General features: G+C 36.9%; 1 protein-coding gene across 1 annotated transcript in view; it reads left to right on the forward strand.

Annotated features, from left to right (window-relative positions):
* Positions 1 to 10,417: 10,417 nt before the first annotated feature.
* The window catches only part of LOC149242124 (uncharacterized), a 44,604-nt gene continuing 31,792 nt past the window's right edge, over positions 10,418 to 23,229 (forward strand). The window contains exon 1 of the mRNA XM_089370767.1: positions 10,418 to 10,505. Within this exon, the coding sequence (XP_089226893.1) occupies positions 10,418 to 10,505 (88 nt within the window). The remainder of the gene's footprint in view (positions 10,506 to 23,229) is intronic.

Consider the following 23,229-nt stretch of genomic DNA (forward strand, 5'->3'; position numbering starts at 1 on the left):
TTTGTGATCTTTATGCTTTGAAAAATTGTATAATTCCTTAATAAATAGAACATAAAAGTAATAAGAAGAAAAATAATATTCATATGTAATTATCAAGAGAGAGGAATGAAGCATTAAACTATCTAGCACTTGATTCCTCAACATGGTTTTAGAGCTAAGGTGATGGAAGGAAGCTTGAATATCATCGTTTGTTGGCATTTTTTATTGAAAACATCTTTCCAACAACTATATTTTCTCAACCTTTCAATGGTAAGGTACATGAAGGAAGGTCTCAAGGCTTTAAGTAGTCTTTTTGAATCCATCAAAGGATACATCACCGACTTTGTCTCTAAACTATCTATAGAAATCAAGGATGGAAGTATCTACTTAGCACTTATAGGTTCATTTGAAGATGTCAACGCATGGTAATCGATAATGCTTGAGGGCATATGACGGGTGAATGTAGACTTCTCAATACCCTATATAAACGAAGCTCTTCTCAAAAAGTTAATTATTGACCCATTTCTTGGTCAGATTATCCCAGTTCGAGTTTATCATATTGGGAAACCAAAATATAGAGGAGTTGCCCCTCCATCACCACTTTGCTAAAGAGAATATGTTATGTAATGAGTTGCATTACTTTATTATCACTAGAAAGTAGCAATGGCATACTGAGTAGTTGAGGATAGGAAGTGATGAAATCTTAAAGAAAAGTTTTCCAACAAAATGATAAGGCATGTCAACCCTCAACTAGTCTGTGTGAAAAGCAGTTCCTTATTCAACCCTAAGGATGAAAAATAAGTTAATAACATAAGTCCACCCTTCCTTCTTTCCATTGTTCTAAAAAGTAGTGGGATTAACAAAGTTCAATTACAACTGATTGGGAGAATGTTGGATTATGTTGACCTTAGCATTCTATTGGACTTATGGAAACACAATATTACCTTATGGGGTCCCTTGGAAAGATTATTATGGGTTACCCTATGGAGAGTTCACATATGAGGAATAAGTTGTCGATGCACCATCACTACAACATTAACGGTAGCAGGAGATTTTATGTATAGGTGGAGAGGTTGGCATACAGGAAGGTGGAATGTAAACTCCCAACATACCTAAGATAATGCCTTCCTCTAAGATAACGCCTCTCTATTATTAGTGGATAAAGGTGGTGCGTCAAATTGTAACCCACATTTGATGTTCTAACAATATTTCGATATGTAGTAGTTCTTGTACTGATTGTTGCCATGTGAAGAAAATGGTCTTCCATATTAATAAATGTGAACCACCGTGTTAAAAGTCTCAAATTTTGTTTTATTAAAAAATTAAAAACATATAGATCACTAAAAAACTATATAAATTATGTGTAGATCATATATATATATATATATGAAACTATTAGCAAAATTTGAACATCTAAGAAATTTCTTTAAAATACATTATTCATTATCAATCTAAAAGGTCATAGCACTATCTATCATTCTTTTAATTATAAACAAATTTATATACTAATTTTTTTTTTTTATTATTAATAATCTTTTAAGATAAAATAGAAATTTGATCTATTTGTGGATTAGGTGAGTCAAGTCACATTGTACCTTTTATATAATTATTTTAATCATAAACAAATTTATATATTAAAACTATATTTTTTTATTAATATACATTTTAAGATAAAATAGGAATTTGACATTAAATTTTATTAATCTCTTGATTAGGTGACTCGGGAGTCAAGTCACATTGTACAATATGTACATGCAAAGCATACGAGGGCAAAAGGTAAAGGGACAGCTTGGGAAGTGTGGTATGATATTTAAAGTAGAGTAAAAATAGGAATTTAAGATTAGTTAAGTCAAGTCACACTGTATGTACATTAAAGCATAGTCGGGCAGTTAATGTGGAAGGGTAGGTGGAGAAATGTGGGGTTGGCGAAAGGTGGTGGAGGGTGGCAGAAGGGATTGCCGATTGCTGGAGCTTTTTTCGGGGCGGCCTTTGAAACCGAGCAATTCCTTAGACTTTTTTTTTTTTTTTTTTGACTGTATTACAATATTTAAATGGGGTGAAAATAAAAAATTAAATTTTATTATTTTTAAAAATTTATTTTGAAAATCATTGATTTAGCAAAATAACAATATTTAAAACAATTAATTATTATTAAATAAAAAAAATAAATGGATAAAATTTAAAAGTAACCAAACAAATGAAACCTTAATTAAATCGAAAAACGAAAAAACACATATAACTTTAACGAACTGAAAAAACGAAGACCACCAAAACGGTGGCGATTTGAGTGGGCTTTTCCCTGGCTGCACGCTGTTGGCATGCGAGGTGGGTACGCAACATTGACTCAGGAGCCCCATCGTGGCTTCTCCGACCAGAGGGCTTATGTTTTCAGAACCCGAAGGAGTACCACTGACGTCATTGGGATAACTGGGTACAACACACCACATCCCTTCCCGACGGTTTTGGAATGCTATAGATAATGTTAATTCTAGAAGATGCTGATGGCGAGGAGGAGTCCTCTCGATGTACGAACAATGTCGATGATTTCATTAAGAATAGTTTAAATCTGTTACAAAATAGTAGAAATTTTAAGCACGATTTTTGTAAAATATGGTAGAAATTTTGGGAAATTTTGATTACAGCAGTCCAACTTCAAGACTCAAAAATTTGTAATGATGGTCAATAGTGAATTAGTCCATTAATAAAAAAAACCATTCAAACAATGTTATGATCAGATTTTTAATTTTAGAAAATGGATAGAACCATGTATTCGAACTCCTCTAGAAGTATTGTTTTCAGAGCAGTTAGCCTGGAAAATAGTAACTGAATGAAACTGATCTCTGCTACTCTCTCAAAAAGTCTTACTATCTAAGCTCTCTCAAAAAGTCTTACTATCTAAGTTCTGATAACATGACAAAGAATGAAACTGAATAATAGATTAGAGATTGTTTTTCTCAATGTTCTGAACGACTAAATAAATCACATTGTAAACATCAATAATAAAATCAACCCCTACAGAGTGAAACTCAAGTAAAACTAAACTGCTTATGACAACTAACCTCCAAAGAAAAATCAATTAAAATAACACCTAACCCACAGTAAGATTAATATCTCAACAAATTACAGCATCATTTTCCATTCTCTGTTCAAGGGTGGCCCTCTCCGATTTCTTAAGATGGATCGATGGATGCATGTTCGGTATACGCGTCCGGGTTTCACCATATCCTGGTTTTGTCATTCAGTGTTATTCCCCACTTCATTTCTGTCATTGTTCAGGGTTCTCTACGTGAGCTGCAGATTCCACTGCAGAGGTCCTTTCAGTTTAGGGTTACAGTAGTAGGGTTCTTTAGGCCCGTTCAGTTTAGGTTTACAGCTGTAGGTTTCTGCGACGGATTCAATATTTAAGATTGGTAAGAATCCTAGCAGCAAATGAGCCTAATGGGTAATACAGACGTTTCAGAAATCTTTGGAAAATGAACTTATCCTTAATTTTTATGTCAATTCCATAAAATTACAAATTTACAGTGATGTGCCAGTTTTAATTTTTATGTCAATTCCATGAAAATAAAAATCCATAGTGATGTGCCAGTTTGAAAGATGTAAACAGCAACAGTAAAAAATATAATAAAAATAAACCAGGCTTTGATACACAATGCATATCTCAAACACCCGACAGAATCTTCATGATAAGTTTGTATTGATTGTCTATGAGATTTGGACGAGTTACTACTGATCGTCTATGAAATGCGAACAGCATGAATTACCAAGTAAACAGTGAATTTCTCTCTCCGCAATCATGCATTTCTAATGAAGATAAGAATTAATATGCCACACAAACTTATCATACAATTTATTTTTGGTACAGGTGAACAGTTATACCAGACCAATGCCATAAAAGTTAGAATTAGGATTCTTATTTATTTATTAGACAATTTTATTTTGATTTTTCCTTTAGGTTTTTATGTTTTTTATAAACCAATATTATGTTTAAAACTTTTTTTTTAAAAAAGTGATGTTTTGATAATAAATTAAGTTTTCATCAATAAAAGTTTGATTAAAAGATTATCTTTTAATAACATAATTATGTTAATTTTTTTTACATATTTATTGTAAGTAAACAACAAAATAATCATAACACATAAATGACTTATTAAATCCAAAATCTTGATTTCAAGTTGTATAAAATATTCACAATAAAATTTCTTGAACCTTGAAATTAAATGTCTTTCATCGTGACATGCCATAGTGTGTGTATCTATATCTATATATATATGCCATAGTGTGTGTTTCTATCTATATATATATATATATATATATATATATATATATATATGAGATCTTATGAAACATATAAGATGATCAACATAGTAAACCTATTGAATGTTATTAATAAAAACTCAAAAGTATATTAACTAATATGGTTTATACTACTATTTACATAATATAATATAATATATGTTATCTAATCTAAAGATAAAGTATACATTTGATAGTATATATTTTACTATTGATTTGGATCATAGGATATACACTAATATTAAAAGTGTTGAATGCATAATATCTAAACCTTTAAAAAATAAAAAAATTAAACTTATAATAAATACACATTGCATATCTCTTAACATCATATTACATGATTATGTTATGGCTTCATCCTTCAGTTTTGCATTCTGAACTAGAAAAAATGGTATTTGTGCAATTCAATAAAAAGTAGCAAAAGGACCTAGTCCACTTTCCCTTGCCACATCTACTAAAAGAATAAGTGACACAACTCCTTTTTCTTTCAAAAGAGGGAAGATGAGGTTTAATAGGAATTCAAAACATCGCCGTCTTAAGACAAAATGATAATAACATAATAAAAAAATATCACAAAATTTGAAGAAACTAACAACTCCATTCCATCATCATTAAAATGAATGAAGTTAAGTTAGTTTTCAAAACAGAACAAACCAACGGTGGAAATGCATGGCTTACATGGAAAGAAGATTCCACCATTATGTACGAGGAGAAAATTTTTGGAGGTTAAATTTCAAAAATTGGCTAGTTCCATTACATTTTCCAAAAAAATCACTAATGTACATTTTTCTAATATGTTTGGCCCAAATTTTGTAGGATAAATGTGTTTTAGATTGTAAAAGAAGCAAATTTTCTAAAAAGTGTATCAAATCATTACAATTTTCGATATTTTAATAAAATTATTCCCCAAAATTGATTCTTGACATTTTAAGAAACATAGTATGGTATGGAGAATATATATATATATATATATATATATATATATATATATATATATATATATAGTGTAAATATCTTGGCTAAATGCCTAATATGCAAATTGTAATATGTTTGGTGAAATTTTTGTAATGATTTTATATAGTTCCCTGTAAAAATTTTCTTTTTTTAAGTAAAAATAATTATATCTTACAAAATGGGGTGACTCCTTTTAAGAAAAAAAGGAAAACTATTTTCTAGGGGCAAAAGCATGAAAAATTAACTTATCTATAAAATTTAAATCCTAAATTTTCCCAAAATTTATAAAAATCAGTGAAAATAAATTGTCTAATAAAATGAAGTAATTTCAAATATCTTTAAAATATTATATAAGACAAGCATTTTTTAATTAAAAAACAACATGTCATATATTCTTCTTACATAAATATATGAGAGAAAAATAATTTTAATCCATTTTTATCGTAAAATTGTTATATTTATTTTATTGATTCTAAAATAATTATACATATAATATTTAATTCTTTATAATATGTAAAAATAAAATAATTCAAAATACCTAATTCATTAAAACTATTTTATGAAGTATTTTTAAACAACAAAGAGAATATCAATTTATAAATTTTATATAAGAAATCCCTGCCCATAAAAAAGACAAATGGTATAAATAATTTATGAAGATAAAATAAACACTTTATAAAACATATCATTTCCCTAAATTTTTAAATTAGTTTCGAAATTATTTATTTATAAATATAATTTAATTTATAAAATTAAATATATAAAATCAATGTGTTGTATATCTGAAAACCTTACTTAGATAACACTAAATTCTTGGTCATTTCTCTGACCACCACTTCTTTCGTCTTGTCTTTTGCCTATTGATCTCTCTTTCCTCGACTTTTGTATCTTGAGATAGAAAAGTGACTTTTAAAAATAGTTTCTGAAGAGGAATATTTAAATATTTCTATCCTCGCCTCATGGGATAGAAGTGATACCATCAATTCTTCAAGTGTTAGAGTTTCCAAATCCTTGGCTTCTTTAATATTTGTTTCTACAACATCAAACATAAAAGACAAATATGTCTGGATCTTCTCGATCACTACCTAATCTTTAATGTGATCACCATAAATCTATAACTAGTTTATAATAATCCTATGTTTCCTTCATCGATAGATTTTGAAAAACTTTCCTAATATTCTGCAACTTAACAATATTGACTTTTGTCATACTTTGATAGCCCATTGTCAAACTCTCCCATAGTGTTTTTGCTCAAGACATGGTCATAATCTTCTAGAATATTGCTTGGTATAGTGTTGTTGGATAAATTGCAATGTTTACACAATTCTTCATTTCGTGTATTTTCAATTGCTCCCTTTGTGCATGTATGAGAGCTTGTTATGCTTCTTCATTCTTAGTTTCTGGAAATCAAATCTTAATGTAGTCCCAAACATCATGTGTCTTTAACATCATCTCCATATTAATGACCCACATATCATAGTTCTTCCCTATAAATGCTAGTAGTCATGGCTAGAAAATTGATAAAGTCATTTTTTTTTTTAAACTAGAAAAACCTTGAACTTCCCTTTTCTAAAAACCCTTTATTAAAAAAAAAAAACTTCATAAAATAACTCTTTTTCAACATGTATAATCTCAGAAAACTTTATAACCAACCCTATCACCTTTTATATATATAACCAAACCCTTTGTAATAAAAACCTTAAGACTTTTTTATATAACAAGGAGGATGTGAAGAGAAGTCCCTACATTTGATATGGTAAGAGTTGACCACGTGCTGGTTTTAGTGTCAGCTATTATTGAATGAATGGTCTAAGCCTTACTACATTGAAACTAGTTCCTGTAGAATGCATGGCGTGAAGTGATGAATGGCTCGTGATAATCAATGCCAATCAGTGCCATTATGCCGAGACACCGAGCAATGCATACACTCAGAGACCAGATCAATCGAAGCATATACTCGGGGAATTATCTAGAACCAGAGTTGCTTGCATTCATTCATTCCGGAGGGAGCTTTTCATTACCCGGAAGAAGCGTGCGATTGCAAATCTTTGAATACATACACACTTATAGAATACATATGCGTTTATAGGATGAGTACATAAAACACGCCAGAAATATTAAAGTAATAGTCGAAGAAACGAACTCGTCGTAATGCAGGAAAGGTTAATAATTCAATGTTAAGCTTTTGCAGCGATAATAAGAATATATCATAGCTCTAATACGTAATTATAGTACTAAAGTTACAAGACTAATACAATGTATATCATAATAAGTAATAGGTAGAAGTGTTAAGGTGTTTTATATCCAAGTCGATCAAAGGCAAGTAATATGCTCAACCATTAAGGTCATAGAAACTAGGTAAGTTGGTAGTATTTAGTTTAATATATTAATTATGTAGGAGCTAATTAATTATGTAGGAGGTAATTAATGTTAATCTATGGTCTTATTGGAACTAGCTTTAATTAATTAAATACTATGTAGTATGAGAATTTAAGTAGTGCTATATATTAAGACTAGCTAAGTTAGTAGTATTTAGTTTAATACATTAATTATGTAGGATGTAATTAATGTTAATCTATGGTTTTATTGAAACTAGCTTTAATTAATTAAATACTATGTATTATGAGAATTTAAGTAGTGTTATGTATTACATGAATAATAGGGACAGATATTGGAAATTTACGGGTATGCTTTCACTACCCATAAATACACTGTAATTTATAAGCTTACTAATTGTAATACACCCAAAAACTAAAATATATCTTGAACCATCCATCTATCGATTCTCGACATACGCCCAAAACAAGTGATTCAACAAGGCCTGCGAAAAGAACGCATGTTGAAGCAAAATATAAAACAAATTCCCGGTCCTTGCCTCGAGTGACATACCAAATAGAAAATTTTCGAAAGACAAGTATAACATCCATGCAAAACACGTATAGCATGCATGCAGTGGTTAATGATGTTAGTTGAAAGCTAGTCTCTCTATGTCTTTTGCTCTTACTGTCATGTCTTTCCTCTGCAAATGAGGGAATTCTTGTATTAGTGAACCGTAGATGACATTCGCAGATATGAATGCATGAACAGTTGCAGCAAAGAATTCGACACGATTTTGTTTGCCCTTGTTGTTATGCCAAATAACATTTCATCATCTTTAATAGCAATAAATGCTTATAAACTAATACTAATAATAATTTTAATTTAATAAATACAAATCAAATAAATGCATTCAACAAACATATTCTATACAAAATATCAACCATATAATCTTTCTGCCTCCAGAAAAAACCAAATAAAACCATCAATTATGGTGTTATCCCTCAAAAGTATTACATCAATAGTATTACATCAATTTAAGAAGCCGACAACAACGACTCTGTTCATAAAAAAAACTCAAAACTTTATATTAATGTTAACATAATAATGTTAACTAATAGAATCGATTACTATAGTGCCATGTCGTCTAATGGCATGGGACTAATAAAAATCCTTTTCAAAACATGGACTCACATATTTAACTTTCAGCATTAATAAGAACTCAGACTGAATCAACATGGGTATTAACTTGCCGTATTTGATAAGTATTCAAACAAAATCAACGTGAGTATTAACTTATCCTATAGTATGCTTTCGGCTTGGTCCTCTTTTTTAAAACTTTGTTGACTTTTCCATGCCAACGCCCCATGGAATATTGTAGTTTCGCGACTCGCGTGGTAGCGCACCAACGACGCTATAAATTCACGTACTTTGGCACTTGTAACGCGACAGCCCGTCAAACAAATCTTGTAGTGTCGCGACTCGCATTGTCACACCTCTACACCTGCGGTAGTCTTTCAACCGCTTATAGCAAGATGCAGCACTACCAATCGTTTTCTTTTCACCAATACTTACGATTGTAGACCACGGCTAACATTCCATACTTAGTTTTATTTTTGTTACCAAGTATTATTTCTTTATCCTTTATACAAGTGAAAGCCCATAACATTCACATAAACAGTATTATACAAGAGAAATGCACAACAATATAAAGGGAGGGGCAACTCCCTGCAATATGAGTCTACCCGAATCAATATATATAATCTTCTTTTACAAGTAAAAGTTAAATCTTGGGAAACTTCAAATTTACACCTAGCCAATTTTCAACTTCGGAAAACTCGGTTGCCCAACTCGTTGGTGCCTCCGCACGGATGCCGCACGACTCACCAACCCTTCGTTCACCTCATCGAACGATCGTGTTGTTTGCCCAACTTGGGCGCGCCTCGTCGTAACCAAGTCGCCACACACGAGTGCCTCTGCATGAGTCACACCTTCATTCACAATCTCAAAACTTCACCGTTTTCACCGTTTCGTCATGCATGACGCACCCTACCCAAGTCGCCCATCCGCACGATTCTTCGTTTCGGCGTGCACGGCGTGCTCTCAACTGGCTGCTCGTCCGCACGTCCACCCGTTCACCCAACTCGTTCACCCAAGCTCGTTCACCCGAGTCGCTACACGACTTCACTCGGGTCGCCACACGACTTCACCCAGTTTGCCCGAACGACCTCACCCGACTCACCACACGACCTCGCTCGAGTCACCCGAACGACCTCACCCAGCTCGCCCAAACGACTTTACCCGGGGCACCCGAACGACCTCGCCCGAGTTTCCTGCTCGATGACCTCACCCGAGTTCTGTCTAAATGACTTTCCTAAACGACTTTCCTGAACGACTTCTCGAACGACTTTCTCGAATGACTTCTCGAACAACTTTCTCGAACAACTTCTCGAACGACTTCCTCAAACGACTTCTCGAATGAATTCTCGAACGACTTTCTCGAATGACTTCTTGAATGACTTTCTCGAACGAATTCTCAAACGACTTTCTCGAACGACTTCTCGAACGACTTTCTCGAACGACTTCTCGAACGACTTTCTCGAATGACTTTCTTGAACGATTTTTACACCCCGAGTTCTGCCCGTCATGTGGGCTCATCCACGCACTGCAGAACTCCTTGTTCGAACTCGTGTTGATCAAATGATGGTCGTTCGCCTCCAAATGCCCTCCAACATATACGAGCGGGTGGCGGGTTGTGTCACCCGACCGACCCGCACCAAACGCCCGGCCAACTCGTTCATAATGTAAACTCTCGCCCATGAGGTAGGTCGGCCCACCCAAATCGTGGGACCACCCCCTGATCGCTCGCTCAATGCCTTATAAACTCGTCCAAGGTTCGTTTCATTTCATATTTCGCACGTCCTTCGCACGGTGGAGTCGCCTTGCCCGTCACAGGGACTGTAGGTCCTAACATCCTCCCCCACTGGAAGTCATTGTCGTCCTCAACAATATCTCATCCCGACAACCCTCTGTCACCAAGATCACCATACCAAGGTATACACCTCATCGGTATGTCATACATCGGAAATCATCTCAATCCATGACCATCGACCATCTCGTCACAATCTCCACATGCTGCTCCCCATTGTGGAAGACTGGCCCTTCCATCTCAAGCTACATGCTTCTTGCAACATCTCGTGTCGACCTCATCATGTGTCGTCATCATGTGAACTATTGCCTTGATACTCCAACACAATGCTAACACACATTTGTACATGCCGGCCCCCATGTCTGAACTAGTTGGGTAGCTAATCCAACTGTCACACTCAAACCATGAGAATGCACATCCTCATGCCATCATCACCTGTTTCTCACAACATCCCGTCACATCCTCAACTCGATCAAGAATCCATCTCCATATAAGTGTAATCCATGCTCAGGCCCATGAAGTAGTCCTCATCTCATCTGCAACATGCTGTCCATGATGTCTGGTACTAATGTGCTGCATGAAATCAGCCATATCTACCCCAACATCATCATCTATCTGCAAAACATCCATCTCCTCAAAGTGAAGAGATCATCTCATCAATCTCGACTCTCGATGTGCCACATCCAGGTCCATGAAGAAACCGCCATCATATTTGCAATCTACCATCCCTCAAGTCTGCCATAGAAACAAGTACACACCTGTCTCATCTATCCATGTGCTGCCCATGATCATAGATCAATCAGCTCTCATGTGTCAAAAGTGTTTAACTCTCGACTCAACCCATGCCCAAGTGTTGCCACCAAGGCATCATCATCGTTGTAACTCCATCACCCCAAAGTGTCTCATATCGATCCTCCACATCAAGTCACTCTTCCAAGCCATTCCCATACATGTACTTGAAAGTATGCACCCCATCCTGCATCAAAGTCTCTGACCTCAGCTCCCCAATGCATCAGATCCTTTAAGTCCACCATATATGAAGTCTCCCTAGAAGTCACAACCTCATGTCATCATGAGCTCCATAAGTCATCTCCAACCAACATCTCGGCAAGCATACAAGTCTCGGCCCAAAGGTCTCTACAAGATGCCTCAGCTCTCCATGTAGTAGGAATGCTCCATAGTCTGCTCACAACTCCATCCAAGTCCATGGCCTTATTGTACATAAGTGCACAACCTCTCCATTGACTCATAAATAATAAGTCTCCATGTCACACCAGCAAATCCACCTGCACAACATCCTTGCCTTGGCACTCCTCATTGTATGCCCATAAGTGACACCTCTACAAGTGCTCCTGCATAAGATTGCCGTGCTCGATGTCTCAAACCTGATGTCCATGACTAAGTTGCCCATGTAGTCCAACCAAGTAGACCCATCACAACAATCGGTCATCCTCATTCAAGTTTGCATTCTTTAGTCTAGTGAACTCGGTCACCTAACCATATCATCATCATCACCAGTCCCTTCCATCATGGCTCCCCCACTGAAGGTTCCACCAAGACTATCTCTTGGTCTCAGCCATGAGAAGTCCACCCAAGTATCATCATATCCAAGTGTGTGCCCTCCAATTTGTCCATGAGTCATGCTAGGCACTTAGCCAATTCTCCATGTGGCTAAAGCATGACCCAATCCTCCACAATGATCATCATGTTCCTCCCTTGTCACGGACCTTTGTACCTTCTACCACAAGGTCACAAACAACCCCAACAAGTCCTGCAATAGTCAACAATCCTTGCTTCTCCATACAAGGTATCATCATAGTCATCCATGGTAAGATGCTCCCCTGCATCAGCAAACTGATTTTGCCCTTCCCTGCATATGGTCCATCTACCAAATGCTCAAGTGAAACACAAGTATCAATACCTACTTCATCATCATGAGGCTCCTCCATATGAGTATCCTCATCCATCCATGTCTGCAAACTGCACGATCCTGGTCCAACTTGATCAATCTCAAGTTCATCCTCCATCGTTGTTATGTCTGCAACATCCTCAATCATCACGGCTTCCTCTTCCTTGTCGGCACAATCTGTAACTTCATCCTGCTCCATTGTCCAACCAAGTTGAAGAAGTTCGTCTTCAACATTCTTTTCCAAGACTTCAAGCTTATCTCGAATCCGGGGATTCTCTTCTTTCATCCACTTCAACCTGTATAAGGTAAGCAAGAGCTTCCCTTCCCATTCTTCCAAACCTTTCATGCCTTGTTGTTCAGCTTGGTCCAAGCACTAAGCTTCACCTCTGCTAAACCCATTTCACCATTCACCCAAATCACCCTGATATTCTACCTGTCACCTGCAAAACTTGAACTCCCTACCAAGTCTTTGTTCTTCGTAGAATCAGTTCTTTGATTCAGTTCACCAGCTCTGATACCACCTGTCATGCCCCTACACCTGCAGTAGTCTTTCAACCGCTTATAGCGAGGTGCGACACTACCAATCGTTTTCTTTTCACCAATACTTACGGTTGTAGACTATGCCTAACATTCCATACTTGGTTTTATTTTTGTTACCAAGTATTATTTCTTTATCCTTTATACAAGTGAAAGCGCATAACATTCACGTAAACAACATTATACAGGAGAAATGCACAATAGTATAAAGGGAGGGGCAACTCCCTGCAATATGAGTTTGCCCGAATCAATATATATAATCTTCTTTTACAAGTACAAGTTAAATCTTGGGAAACCCCAAATTTACACTTAGCCAATTTTCAACTTCAGCAAACTCGGTTGCCCAGCTCGTCAGCACCTTCGCACGGTCGCCTCACAACTCACCAACCCTTGGTTCACCTCGTCGCACGATCGTGTTGTTTGCCCAACTTGGGCGCGCCTCGTCGTAACCAAGTTACCACACACGGGGGCCTCTGCACGAGTCACACCTTCGTTCACAATCTCAACACTTCACCATTTCCACCATTTCGTCGTGCATGTCGCACACTACCCAAGTTGCCCGTCTGCACGATTCTTCGTTTCGGCGTGCACAGCATGGCCTCACCCGGTCGCCCATCTGCACGTCCACCCATTCACCCAACTCGTTCACCCAAGCCCGTTCACCCGAGTCGCCACACGACTTCACCCGGGTCGCCACATGACTTCACCCGGTTCACCCGAACGACGTCACCCGGGTCGCCACACAACTTTACCCGGGTCACCCGAATGACCTCCCCCGGGTCGCCACACGACCTCACCCGGGTCGCCTGAACGACCTCACCCGGCTCGCCCGAACGACTTCACCCGGGTCGCCCAAATGACCTCACTCGAGTTTCCTACGCGACGACCTCACCCGAGTTCTGCCTGAACAAATTTCCTGAACGACTTTCCTGAACGACTTCCTGAACGACTTTCTCGAACGACTTCTCGAACGACTTTCTCGAACGACTTCTCGAACGACTTTCTCGAATGACTTCCTCGAACGACTTCTCAAATGAATTTACCGAACGAATTCTCGAACGACTTCTCGAACGACTTTCTCGAATGACTTTCTTGAACGAGTTTTACACATGAGTTCCGCCCGTCGTGCGAGCTCATCCATGCACTGCAAAACTCCTTGTTCGAACTCGTGTTGATCGAATGATGGTCGTTTGCCTCCAAATGCCCTCCAATATATATGGGTGGGTGGCAGGTTGTGTCACCCGACCGACCCACACCAAACGCCCAGCCAACTCATTCATAATGCGAACTCTCGCCCATGAGGTAGGTGAGCGCGCCCAACTCGTGGGACCGCCCCTTGATCGCTCCCACAACGCCTTATAAACTCGTCCAAGGTTCGTTTCGTTTCATATTTCGCACGTCCTTCGCACGGTGGAGTCTCCTTGCCCGTCGCACAGACCGCAGGTCCTAACACGCGTAGTAGCACACCAACGACTCTATAAATTCACGTACTTTGTCACTTGTAACACGACAGCCTATCAAACGCTATACCACTAATATAGTGCGTTACAGTTGCATTTTCAATTAATTTTTTTTAGTATTGATTGTTTTTTTTATTGTCTTAGCTCTCCCACTACTCTATGGAACTTTGATACTAATTTGTTGGAAAGATATAAGAAGGAAAATACAAATTTTAAATAAATAAATAATACGAGTTGTTGTTTTTTTATTGATCATTCAAATACAAATTTTACATGATTACAATGAATCTAATATGGGGTATTTATACGTTTTAGCAATCCGAGTGATGCTAATTTCAACATGCAAACACATATTAAATTTACCCTTTCCAAATATAACACTGAACTCAACCTAACATTCACTTGGCTCAAATTAACTTACACTCTAAATTTAGACTACTCTACATGTAAGAGTAATTAGCTATTTTTAATAGATATTCCATTTACAAAAGCCAGATTGAACTAGAAGTAACATTCACTTGACTCAAATCAACTTACACTCTAAATCTAAACTACTCTACATGCAAGAGTAATTAGTTATTTTTAACAGATATTCTATTTACAATACCCAATGACCCGACCATGAACAATTTGAAGATTTGTTCCTCAAAAGGAGATAGTTAACATTTCAGAATGTGTTCAAACATAACATGTATGGACATCAACAAGGTAACCAATTCAATTCCTTTGCTGTGAGAGAAAATAATACTGAACTTCTAATTCATATGTAAAAGGAAAAGAAAGATTGGAATGACAGCGAAGTAAATGTGACGATGGAGAGAGGTTGTCCAAATCGAATGAATGTCCTTGCTCATTTAATCCTTTTGTATATAGCAAAATTGCGAAGAAGTCTACATATTGACAAACATTTACTTGATGCCATTGTAATATAAGGAGTTTTGCCAACTCCCAAAAATGAATATAGGTGTCGTTTGCTTTGTGATTACAATGGGCAATTGATAACTCTGCATTAAAGAGGTGAAATTTATTTATCCAAACAACGCCGATTTGCAATGTCATATTTGCAATATTGACCATCCATTTATTTGGTATGGGCAATCATACATATTAGACACTGACCAGCTATTACTAGTGGACAAAAGTCATAGCAAGGGATTAACTTTACGTTCTTTCAATACCGACTTTAGTATATACGTTCGGAACAGTCTTCAAATTATGACAAACATCTTAGCAAAGCCTGAACTTAAAAATTTGAGACAATACCTTCATTGTTTCACGCATTATAGAAACGTGTCTAGGTGGTGGTACTCTTTAACAAGTACGATAGAGTATTAATGACTTTCTTAAATAAATAAATTGTCAAAATTTAGTTTTGCACACCTTACAAACACAAAGCATATCAAAATTTTAAAATTATTTGAAGGGAAAAATACCTATGAAAGGCAATTTCCAACCCTGAAAGCCATAACCACTCAAAAGAGATGTGCGTAGATCTTGGAATCAGATTTAGGTTTTAATTTTTTAAACAATGTGTCTTTGCTTTAACTTTAGTGTGAAATTCTTCGCTCACTTCACAAGGAATGAATGCCTGCAATGGATTAGTCCTTTTGAAAGACAAAGTTTGACTTTGTTTTCCGAAATGGATCCGTACATTCCTTGGAAACGCTAGTTTTTGTTTCCTCCATTACTATGTTCTTGAGTAACTTAAATTGCTTTTGATTTATGATTCAATTATCGAGTAATTTAATGAATAAATAATATTTTTAATGTGTTATAAACCATGTTTATTCTTTTAATAAATTAATTTTAAAACTTATTTATTTTATTATACTTCATTAGTTTCCTAGAAAACAAATTTTAAATTTAATAAGTGATTTATTATTAAACATAGCATTAAATTTTATTGTATCATTAATTAACTTATACTTTTTGTTTCACAAACTAAAACCCATATCCTTTATCTTTAATTTGATTAAGTTTAGCTTTAAGAGAGTTGCTCCGTTATGGCACTAGAGATGTTGTTAACCTAGCATTAAATATGATTACATTAAATAATAATAAATGTATAAAGTAACTTTAATTAAAAATAATAATAAAAGATAAGATTTCTTGCTGTGGATAGTTTGATTAGTTCTAAGGATTGTTATCCTGTGGTTATGATTAGTTTGGTAAAACATTATTTTTGTAGAGAGGTCCAGAGAACCAAAATAGAAAGTTATTGAGTATAAATGAATGAAACATATCTTTTTCCTTTTATATACATACACACAAAAGTTTTTAATACTTTACCCGTGAATAATTTAATACATTTGAGAATGTGTCTTACATTTACATTACATACTTTAATTTTTTTAAGATTCATTTAGAACTTATGCAGGGTGGGAAAAGGAACATTCAAAAATCGTGAAACTACTAATACTACAATATTGACAGATATTAGTCACATAGAGAAGGATAACAAAAAAATTGAATTTCTACTATTATTAACAAAATACTTCTTCAAGAATTGTTTTCATAATCATATGATTAGAGGTTAATTAAACCAACCTAGATCAATCTTAATCCTACATCTATAAAGCGGCGAGAGGGATCAAATCTCTCGAGGAGCAAAACTCTTTTTTGAGTGCAAAACTTGAGGCATGGTGCGCACCTAGGATGATTTAATTCATGTGTGGCCAAGGAAAATCTATTGAACATATTATTAATCTTATGAATTTAAATATATAAATACATATAATATTAATCTAACTATCTTAAATATTTTAAATACACATAATATTAATCTAATTATTTTGTTTGACAGTTGACATTATATGATTGATTGGTGGCAACATTTTGGCATTGATGTCAATTAAACTAGCATTGAGGCAGATTTGAGGTAGAGAGGTTGCAACCATGTTTTAGGTAGAAAAATGGTCTCAATGACAGCATCAGACCTTCTTCACTAGAAAGCTCTTTGAAAACGTTTTCTAGTGGTATGTGGAAGTCCATAAATGGCCATTGGGATCAAAATTTATTGATAGTTGAGGTAATGACCTTGAAGTCCTTAGGAGTAGGCCGAATTTTGAATTTTGGAAGCAGGTTGAATTTTGGACCCCGAATTTCGGAACCTCGTGATGTGAGAAGGTTGGAATATCAAAGGTTTATTTAAAAGGAAACCCGAGACAACATGGAACAATGAGAGCAAGCTGAATATCAGAGCAAGGGGAATATCAAAGGTTGGAGATTTCGTAACCTCAATATAGTGGCATTTTTGAGAAAGTTTTGATCTGATAATAGGGAGTCGATTCTTGCAATGTCGGGGCATTGGGAGATCGCAATATCGAAGGTCAGAGCCTTAGTCAATCAGAAGGTTGGATTTTGGGACCTCATTAATTCTTATTGATGTATTCCTTTAAAAGTGTTGAGGGTTGAGGGGAACATGAACTATAAAGGAATTCGTTCGCAAAACCAAAGAACCAAGGACCCTTTCTCTCTCCTTTGACAGGACACATGGCAGTAATTGATTGGCCCTTAGGAGTTGTTGGTGATAAAGGACACATGGCCATTAGATTCAACATTAATGGGCGTCCTAATGGGGAAAATCTTGGTTACAAGTGTCACCACTAAGCATACGCCATGTGGATTTGATGACAAGAGTATGACATCATTCACGAAGTACATATCGGAGGTCAAGATTTCGTAACTCCTTTGTAATTGCATTTTTGAGGAAAGTCCCGATACTAGGGAGCTCCGATGTTGATTGGTGTTTGGTCATAGAGACCTAAAGGACCAAGGGCATAGAGAAAGGCTTAGCACCTAAGTGCTATGGGGATGCCACATAAGTATATTAAAGGTCGGGATTTCAAAACTCCTTCATAATTGAATTATGAGAAATTCCCAATACCAGGGAGCTCTGTTGTGTTGGCGTTCTGTGGTGGAAGCTAAAAGAACCAACGATGGAGAGAAAATACACAAGGAGATAGGCCCCCGACACAATCTTGAAGGCCTTAGCACTTAAGTGCTATGCTGCCGGTCACAAAACTCGATCATATGGTGAAAAGTAATAAGGGCCTAACTAAAATGGGCTAAAGGCTAGGCTCAGGATTTCATGATCTCGTAATATCATAAGATCACATTAACAAAATGTTATGATATGTGGGAGATCCAAAATTCCAATACAAAGTCATATGAAGCCGCAGTCACAACACTTTGTCTCGTGGAGGAAAACCAATAAGAGGCGAAGCACAAGCGGGCTAAAGGACATGATCAAAATTTCATGTTTTCATAACATCAAAATAATAAAAGGTACTATATGTGGAGCTCCGATAATGTAGTACATAGGAGTATGAAAGATGTATGAGTCGATAGATAACAAGTAAGTACGTACAAAAGAGTTGATAGCTGGAGTTATGGAGATAAAGACAGATATTGTTGGGTCAAAGCAGCAAGGACCACAATTGTGCAGAATAATTTAAATGGAGCATGTCATGAGGTGAGAAGTAAGGCACCTCTCATCTCCCCATGCACACTTGATTGAATTGAATGAAGATCATAACCTTAGGGATATGAGATTGATTACAGAAAGAACAGAGCCATGATGGAGTACATTCTGAGCATTGTGATCAAATGGATAAGCACAAACAGCCTCGTTAGAGTGTGTAGATGGATAGAGGATGTTGGGTTCTGCTATATTCTTTCCACGACTAACCTACGTAGTGAACTAGGGGGGGGGGGGGGGGAGCCCCCCCTTCATTGCGTTGATTGCACAACGGGGGGGTCACAAGGGAGGCGACAGCCCCCCCTATCCAGGGGTTTTGAGGGGGGCAGGTAACCTCCCTCTACGAGGTCAGGGGCAGTGCCCCGGGAAATTTTTTTTGGACCCTATATTAGGTTGGGTGAACCTACCTATGGTTTTTGGTCCACGGTTTTGGACGCGATGGTTTTTCGGTCCATGGTATTGGATGCTTCGGCATGTATAAATATGTATTGTAACATTGAAAGGAACATAATGAAAAATCAAGTTGGTAGTCCCGGTTTTGGGATTCAAGGGAAAAATCTTTGTGTATATGTGTTTTATGTGTTATGCTCTCACATCATTTGTTTTCTGTGTTTAAGAATTCATATGTAGGTAATTTCTGTACGGGGTTAAAACCTACATTTGGTATTAGAGCTTTTTGGGCTTCAAGGGGACGCCTTTGTTGCTGAGGGGTTTCGCTCGGGCCTGTGGTAGACCCTGTTTAGTGGGAGATCTACGAGATCGATTCTGGTGGTGAAAGAAGATGGGGAGCAATGGAAAGATAGAGATCAAGAAATTTAATGGTCAGAGTTTTGAGTTGTGGAAACTCAAGATGGAGGATCTATTGGTGGATAAAGATCAGTGGATCACGGTAGATCCGGGTACTAAACTAACGGGAGTGTCCGATGAATAATGGAAGAAGTTGGATCAGAAGGCAAAGAGAACAATACGATTGTGTGTCTTAGATTCAGTATTGTTGAATGTATCAGGGGAAGTTACAACAAAGGATTTGTGGGACAAGTTAGGGACTTTGTAGCAATCTAAGTCTCTAGTGAATAAATTGTTCCTGCGGGAAAAGCTATACAACCTCAGGATGAAAGACAGAGACTCAGTGATAGAGAATTTGAATGCATTTAATACTGTGGTAAGTCAGTTAGCATCTGTTGATATTAAAATTTTAGATGAAGATAAGTGCATCAGTTTGTTGTGTTCTCTACCAGATTCGTGGGATAGTCTGGTTATTGCAATACGTAGCAATGCAACTGCCTTGCAGTTTCATGAAATAGTCTCATCTTTGCTAACGAAGGAGATGAGACGGAAAAATATGGAGATCGAGAATGGTGATGCCTTGTCTGTACGAGGACGACCCCAGAACAGAAACAAAAATAAGTCATCGAGTGGGAGATCTAAATCTCCAGGAAAACCTATCAAGGTGGTGTGCTAGAAATGTGGAAAGGAAGGGCACTACAAAAAGGGATTGTAAATCTAAAGCTCCTGATAAAGGAAAGGGATCTGATGATGCTCCTTCTGCAGAGGCGAAAACCACCTCAGATGAAGGTTGGGATGTGTACTTGGCCTCTTCAAGTACACATGTAGATCATGAGGCATGGTTGATTGACTCAGGTGCATCCTTTCACTTCACTCCCCATAGAGAGTGGTTCTGCAAATATGATAAATACGATGGTGGTGATGTCTTCTTAGGGGATGATAGGAAGGCTAGAATCATTGGTCGCAAAAAGGTAAAGTTGAAGTTGTAAGGTCGAAGGGTTAGAACACTTCTGGATGTTCTGCATATTCACGCATTAGCCAGAAATCCAATTTCTGTAAGCAAGTTGGATGATGCAGGTGTAAAAACAGTGTTCGAGAAGGATACCTGCAAGATGGTTCGAGGAGCACTGGTATTGATGTCGGGAGTTCGGACTAGAAATCTGTACAAGCTGCAAGGTAGCATTGTTATTGATGGGTGCAACAGTTTTGTGGTTCCTGAAAGTGGAGCAGAAAATCTAGTCATTTCTGGAGAGAAGACCATGTTGTGGGATCAAAGGCTTGGACATATTGGAGAGAAGGGCCTTCGAGTACTTCATGGTAAAGGTATGGTAGAAGGTATGAGTAATAGCTCTCTAGATTTTGATTTTTGTCAAAATTGTGTATATGGGAACCAGAATCGGGTGAGTTTCCCCTCTGGTGGTAAGAGGGCGAAACATATATTAGAGCTTGTGCACAGTGATGTGTTTAGACCTGTGAAGGTTCCATCACTGGGTAAGTCTGTGTACTATGTATCATTTATAGATGATTTTTCAAGGAATACATGGATATATTTCCTTAAGAAGAAATCTGAAGTCTTTGACAAGTTTAAAGAATTTAAGGCTCTAGTAGAAAACCAGACAAAGAAGAAGATAAAGTTACTGAGGAGAGATAATAGTGGAGAGTTTTTCAGAAAGGAATTTGAATAATTCTGTAAGAAATGTGGTACGGCACAGCAGAAGAATACTCCATATACACCTCAGCAAAATGGAGTTGTAGAAAGAATGAACAAGACGTTGATGGAAAGGGCAAGAAGCATGCTCAGTGGTGCCGGGTTAGGACAAGAATTCTGGGCAGAGGCAGTGGAAACAACATGTTACTTGGTCAACAGATCACCTTCATCAGCACTGGAGGATAAAACTCCACAAGAGGTATGGACTGGTAAGAAACCCTCTCTTTCACATCTGAGGGTATTTGGATATGATGCATATGTACATGTTCCAAAGGAGAAATGAACCAAGTTGGATAGTAAATCTAAAAAGTGCATCTTTCTTGGGTATGAGGATGGTTTAAAGGGTTATAAGCTTTGGAACGCAGCAACAAGGAAGGTTGTGTACAGCTAAAATGTGGTGTTCAGAGAGGTGAAAGATGTTATTAAACATGAAGTCCAACCAAAGGAACCTGAGAAGATAGAGTTTGAGCTAAAGGAGGAAGAATCAGACTCTACAACAGAGGAGGAATCAGAAGATGAAGAGCCACAAACTCCGGGTGTGAGAAGATCAGTTTGAGAAAGAAGGCAGCCAGAAAGTTATAGTCCATCTGCTTTCTATTCAAATTTTTCTTTATCTATTACTAATGCTGATCCCAGAACTGTGAAGGAAGCAATAGATTCAGAGGATGGAAAATTCTGGAAAGAGGCCATGGTTGATGAAATGACATCTTTGCACAAAAATGAGGCTTGGGATCTAGTGGAGTTGCCGGCTGGAAGGAAGCCCATTGGCAGCAAATGGGTGTTCAAGAAGAAGACAAATGCAGAAGGAAAGGTGGAGAAATACAAAGCTCGATTGGTAGCAAAAGGTTATTCCTAGGTGCCGGGAATTGATTTTGGTGATATTTTTTCTCCTGTTGCCAAGGTAACTTCTATTAGTTTACTTTTATCTGTTGTTGTTCCTTTTGATTTTGAGGTAGAACAGATGGATGTGAAGACAACATTTATTCACGGGGATCTGGAAGAGGAGATCTACATGAAGTAACCTGAAGGCTTTGTGATGAAGGGTAAGAAAGAAATGGTATGCAAGTTAAAGAAGTCTCTGTATGGATTAAAACAGTCACCAAGGATGTGGCATCAGAAATTTGATACATTTATACGGGACTGGGCTTCACCAGAAGCAAAGCAGATCACTGTGTGTATTTCAAATTAATTGGTGACCGTGTTATTTATCTAGTCTTGTATGTGGATGATATGTTGCTAGTTGGAAATGACAAAGAAATTATCCAAGATTTGAAGACCCAATTGTCCTCCAAATTCGACATGAAAGATCTTGGTGCTGCAAACTATATTTTGGGCATGGAAATTAAAAGAGATCGGGCAAAGAGGAAGCTCTGGTTAAACCAAAGGAGGTATGTTGAGACAATACTATAGAGGTTTAATATGCAGGATAGTAACCCGGTGAAGGTTCCTATTCTTGTAGGTGTAAAGTTATCTGCTGAACAACGTCCCAAGACACAAGAAGAGGAAGAGGATATGTCTCATGTTCTATATGCAAATGCAGTCGGTAGCCTGATGTATGCAATGGTATGTACTAGACCAGACATTGCACATGTAGTGGGAGTATTGAGTAGGTTTATGTCAAAACTAGGGAAGGAGCATTGGATAGCAGTGAAGTGGATTTTGAGGTATTTGTGTGGCACTAGATATTATGGTTTATGCTGCCAAGGAAGACCAGGATTGGACAGAGTTTTGGATATTTGTGGCTTTGTTGATGCATATTGGGCTGAAGATTTGGATCAGAGAATATCTACAAGTGGGTATGTGTTTAACCTATTTTGAGGTGCAATCAGTTGGATGAGTAAGAAACAATCTGTAGTTGCACTATCAACTACAGAG

The sequence above is a fragment of the Pinus tabuliformis genome, chromosome 8, assembly GCF_031772625.1.
Source record: "Pinus tabuliformis cultivar Carrire ecotype Pingquan chromosome 8, CPIR1, whole genome shotgun sequence".
NCBI lineage: Eukaryota > Viridiplantae > Streptophyta > Pinopsida > Pinales > Pinaceae > Pinus > Pinus tabuliformis.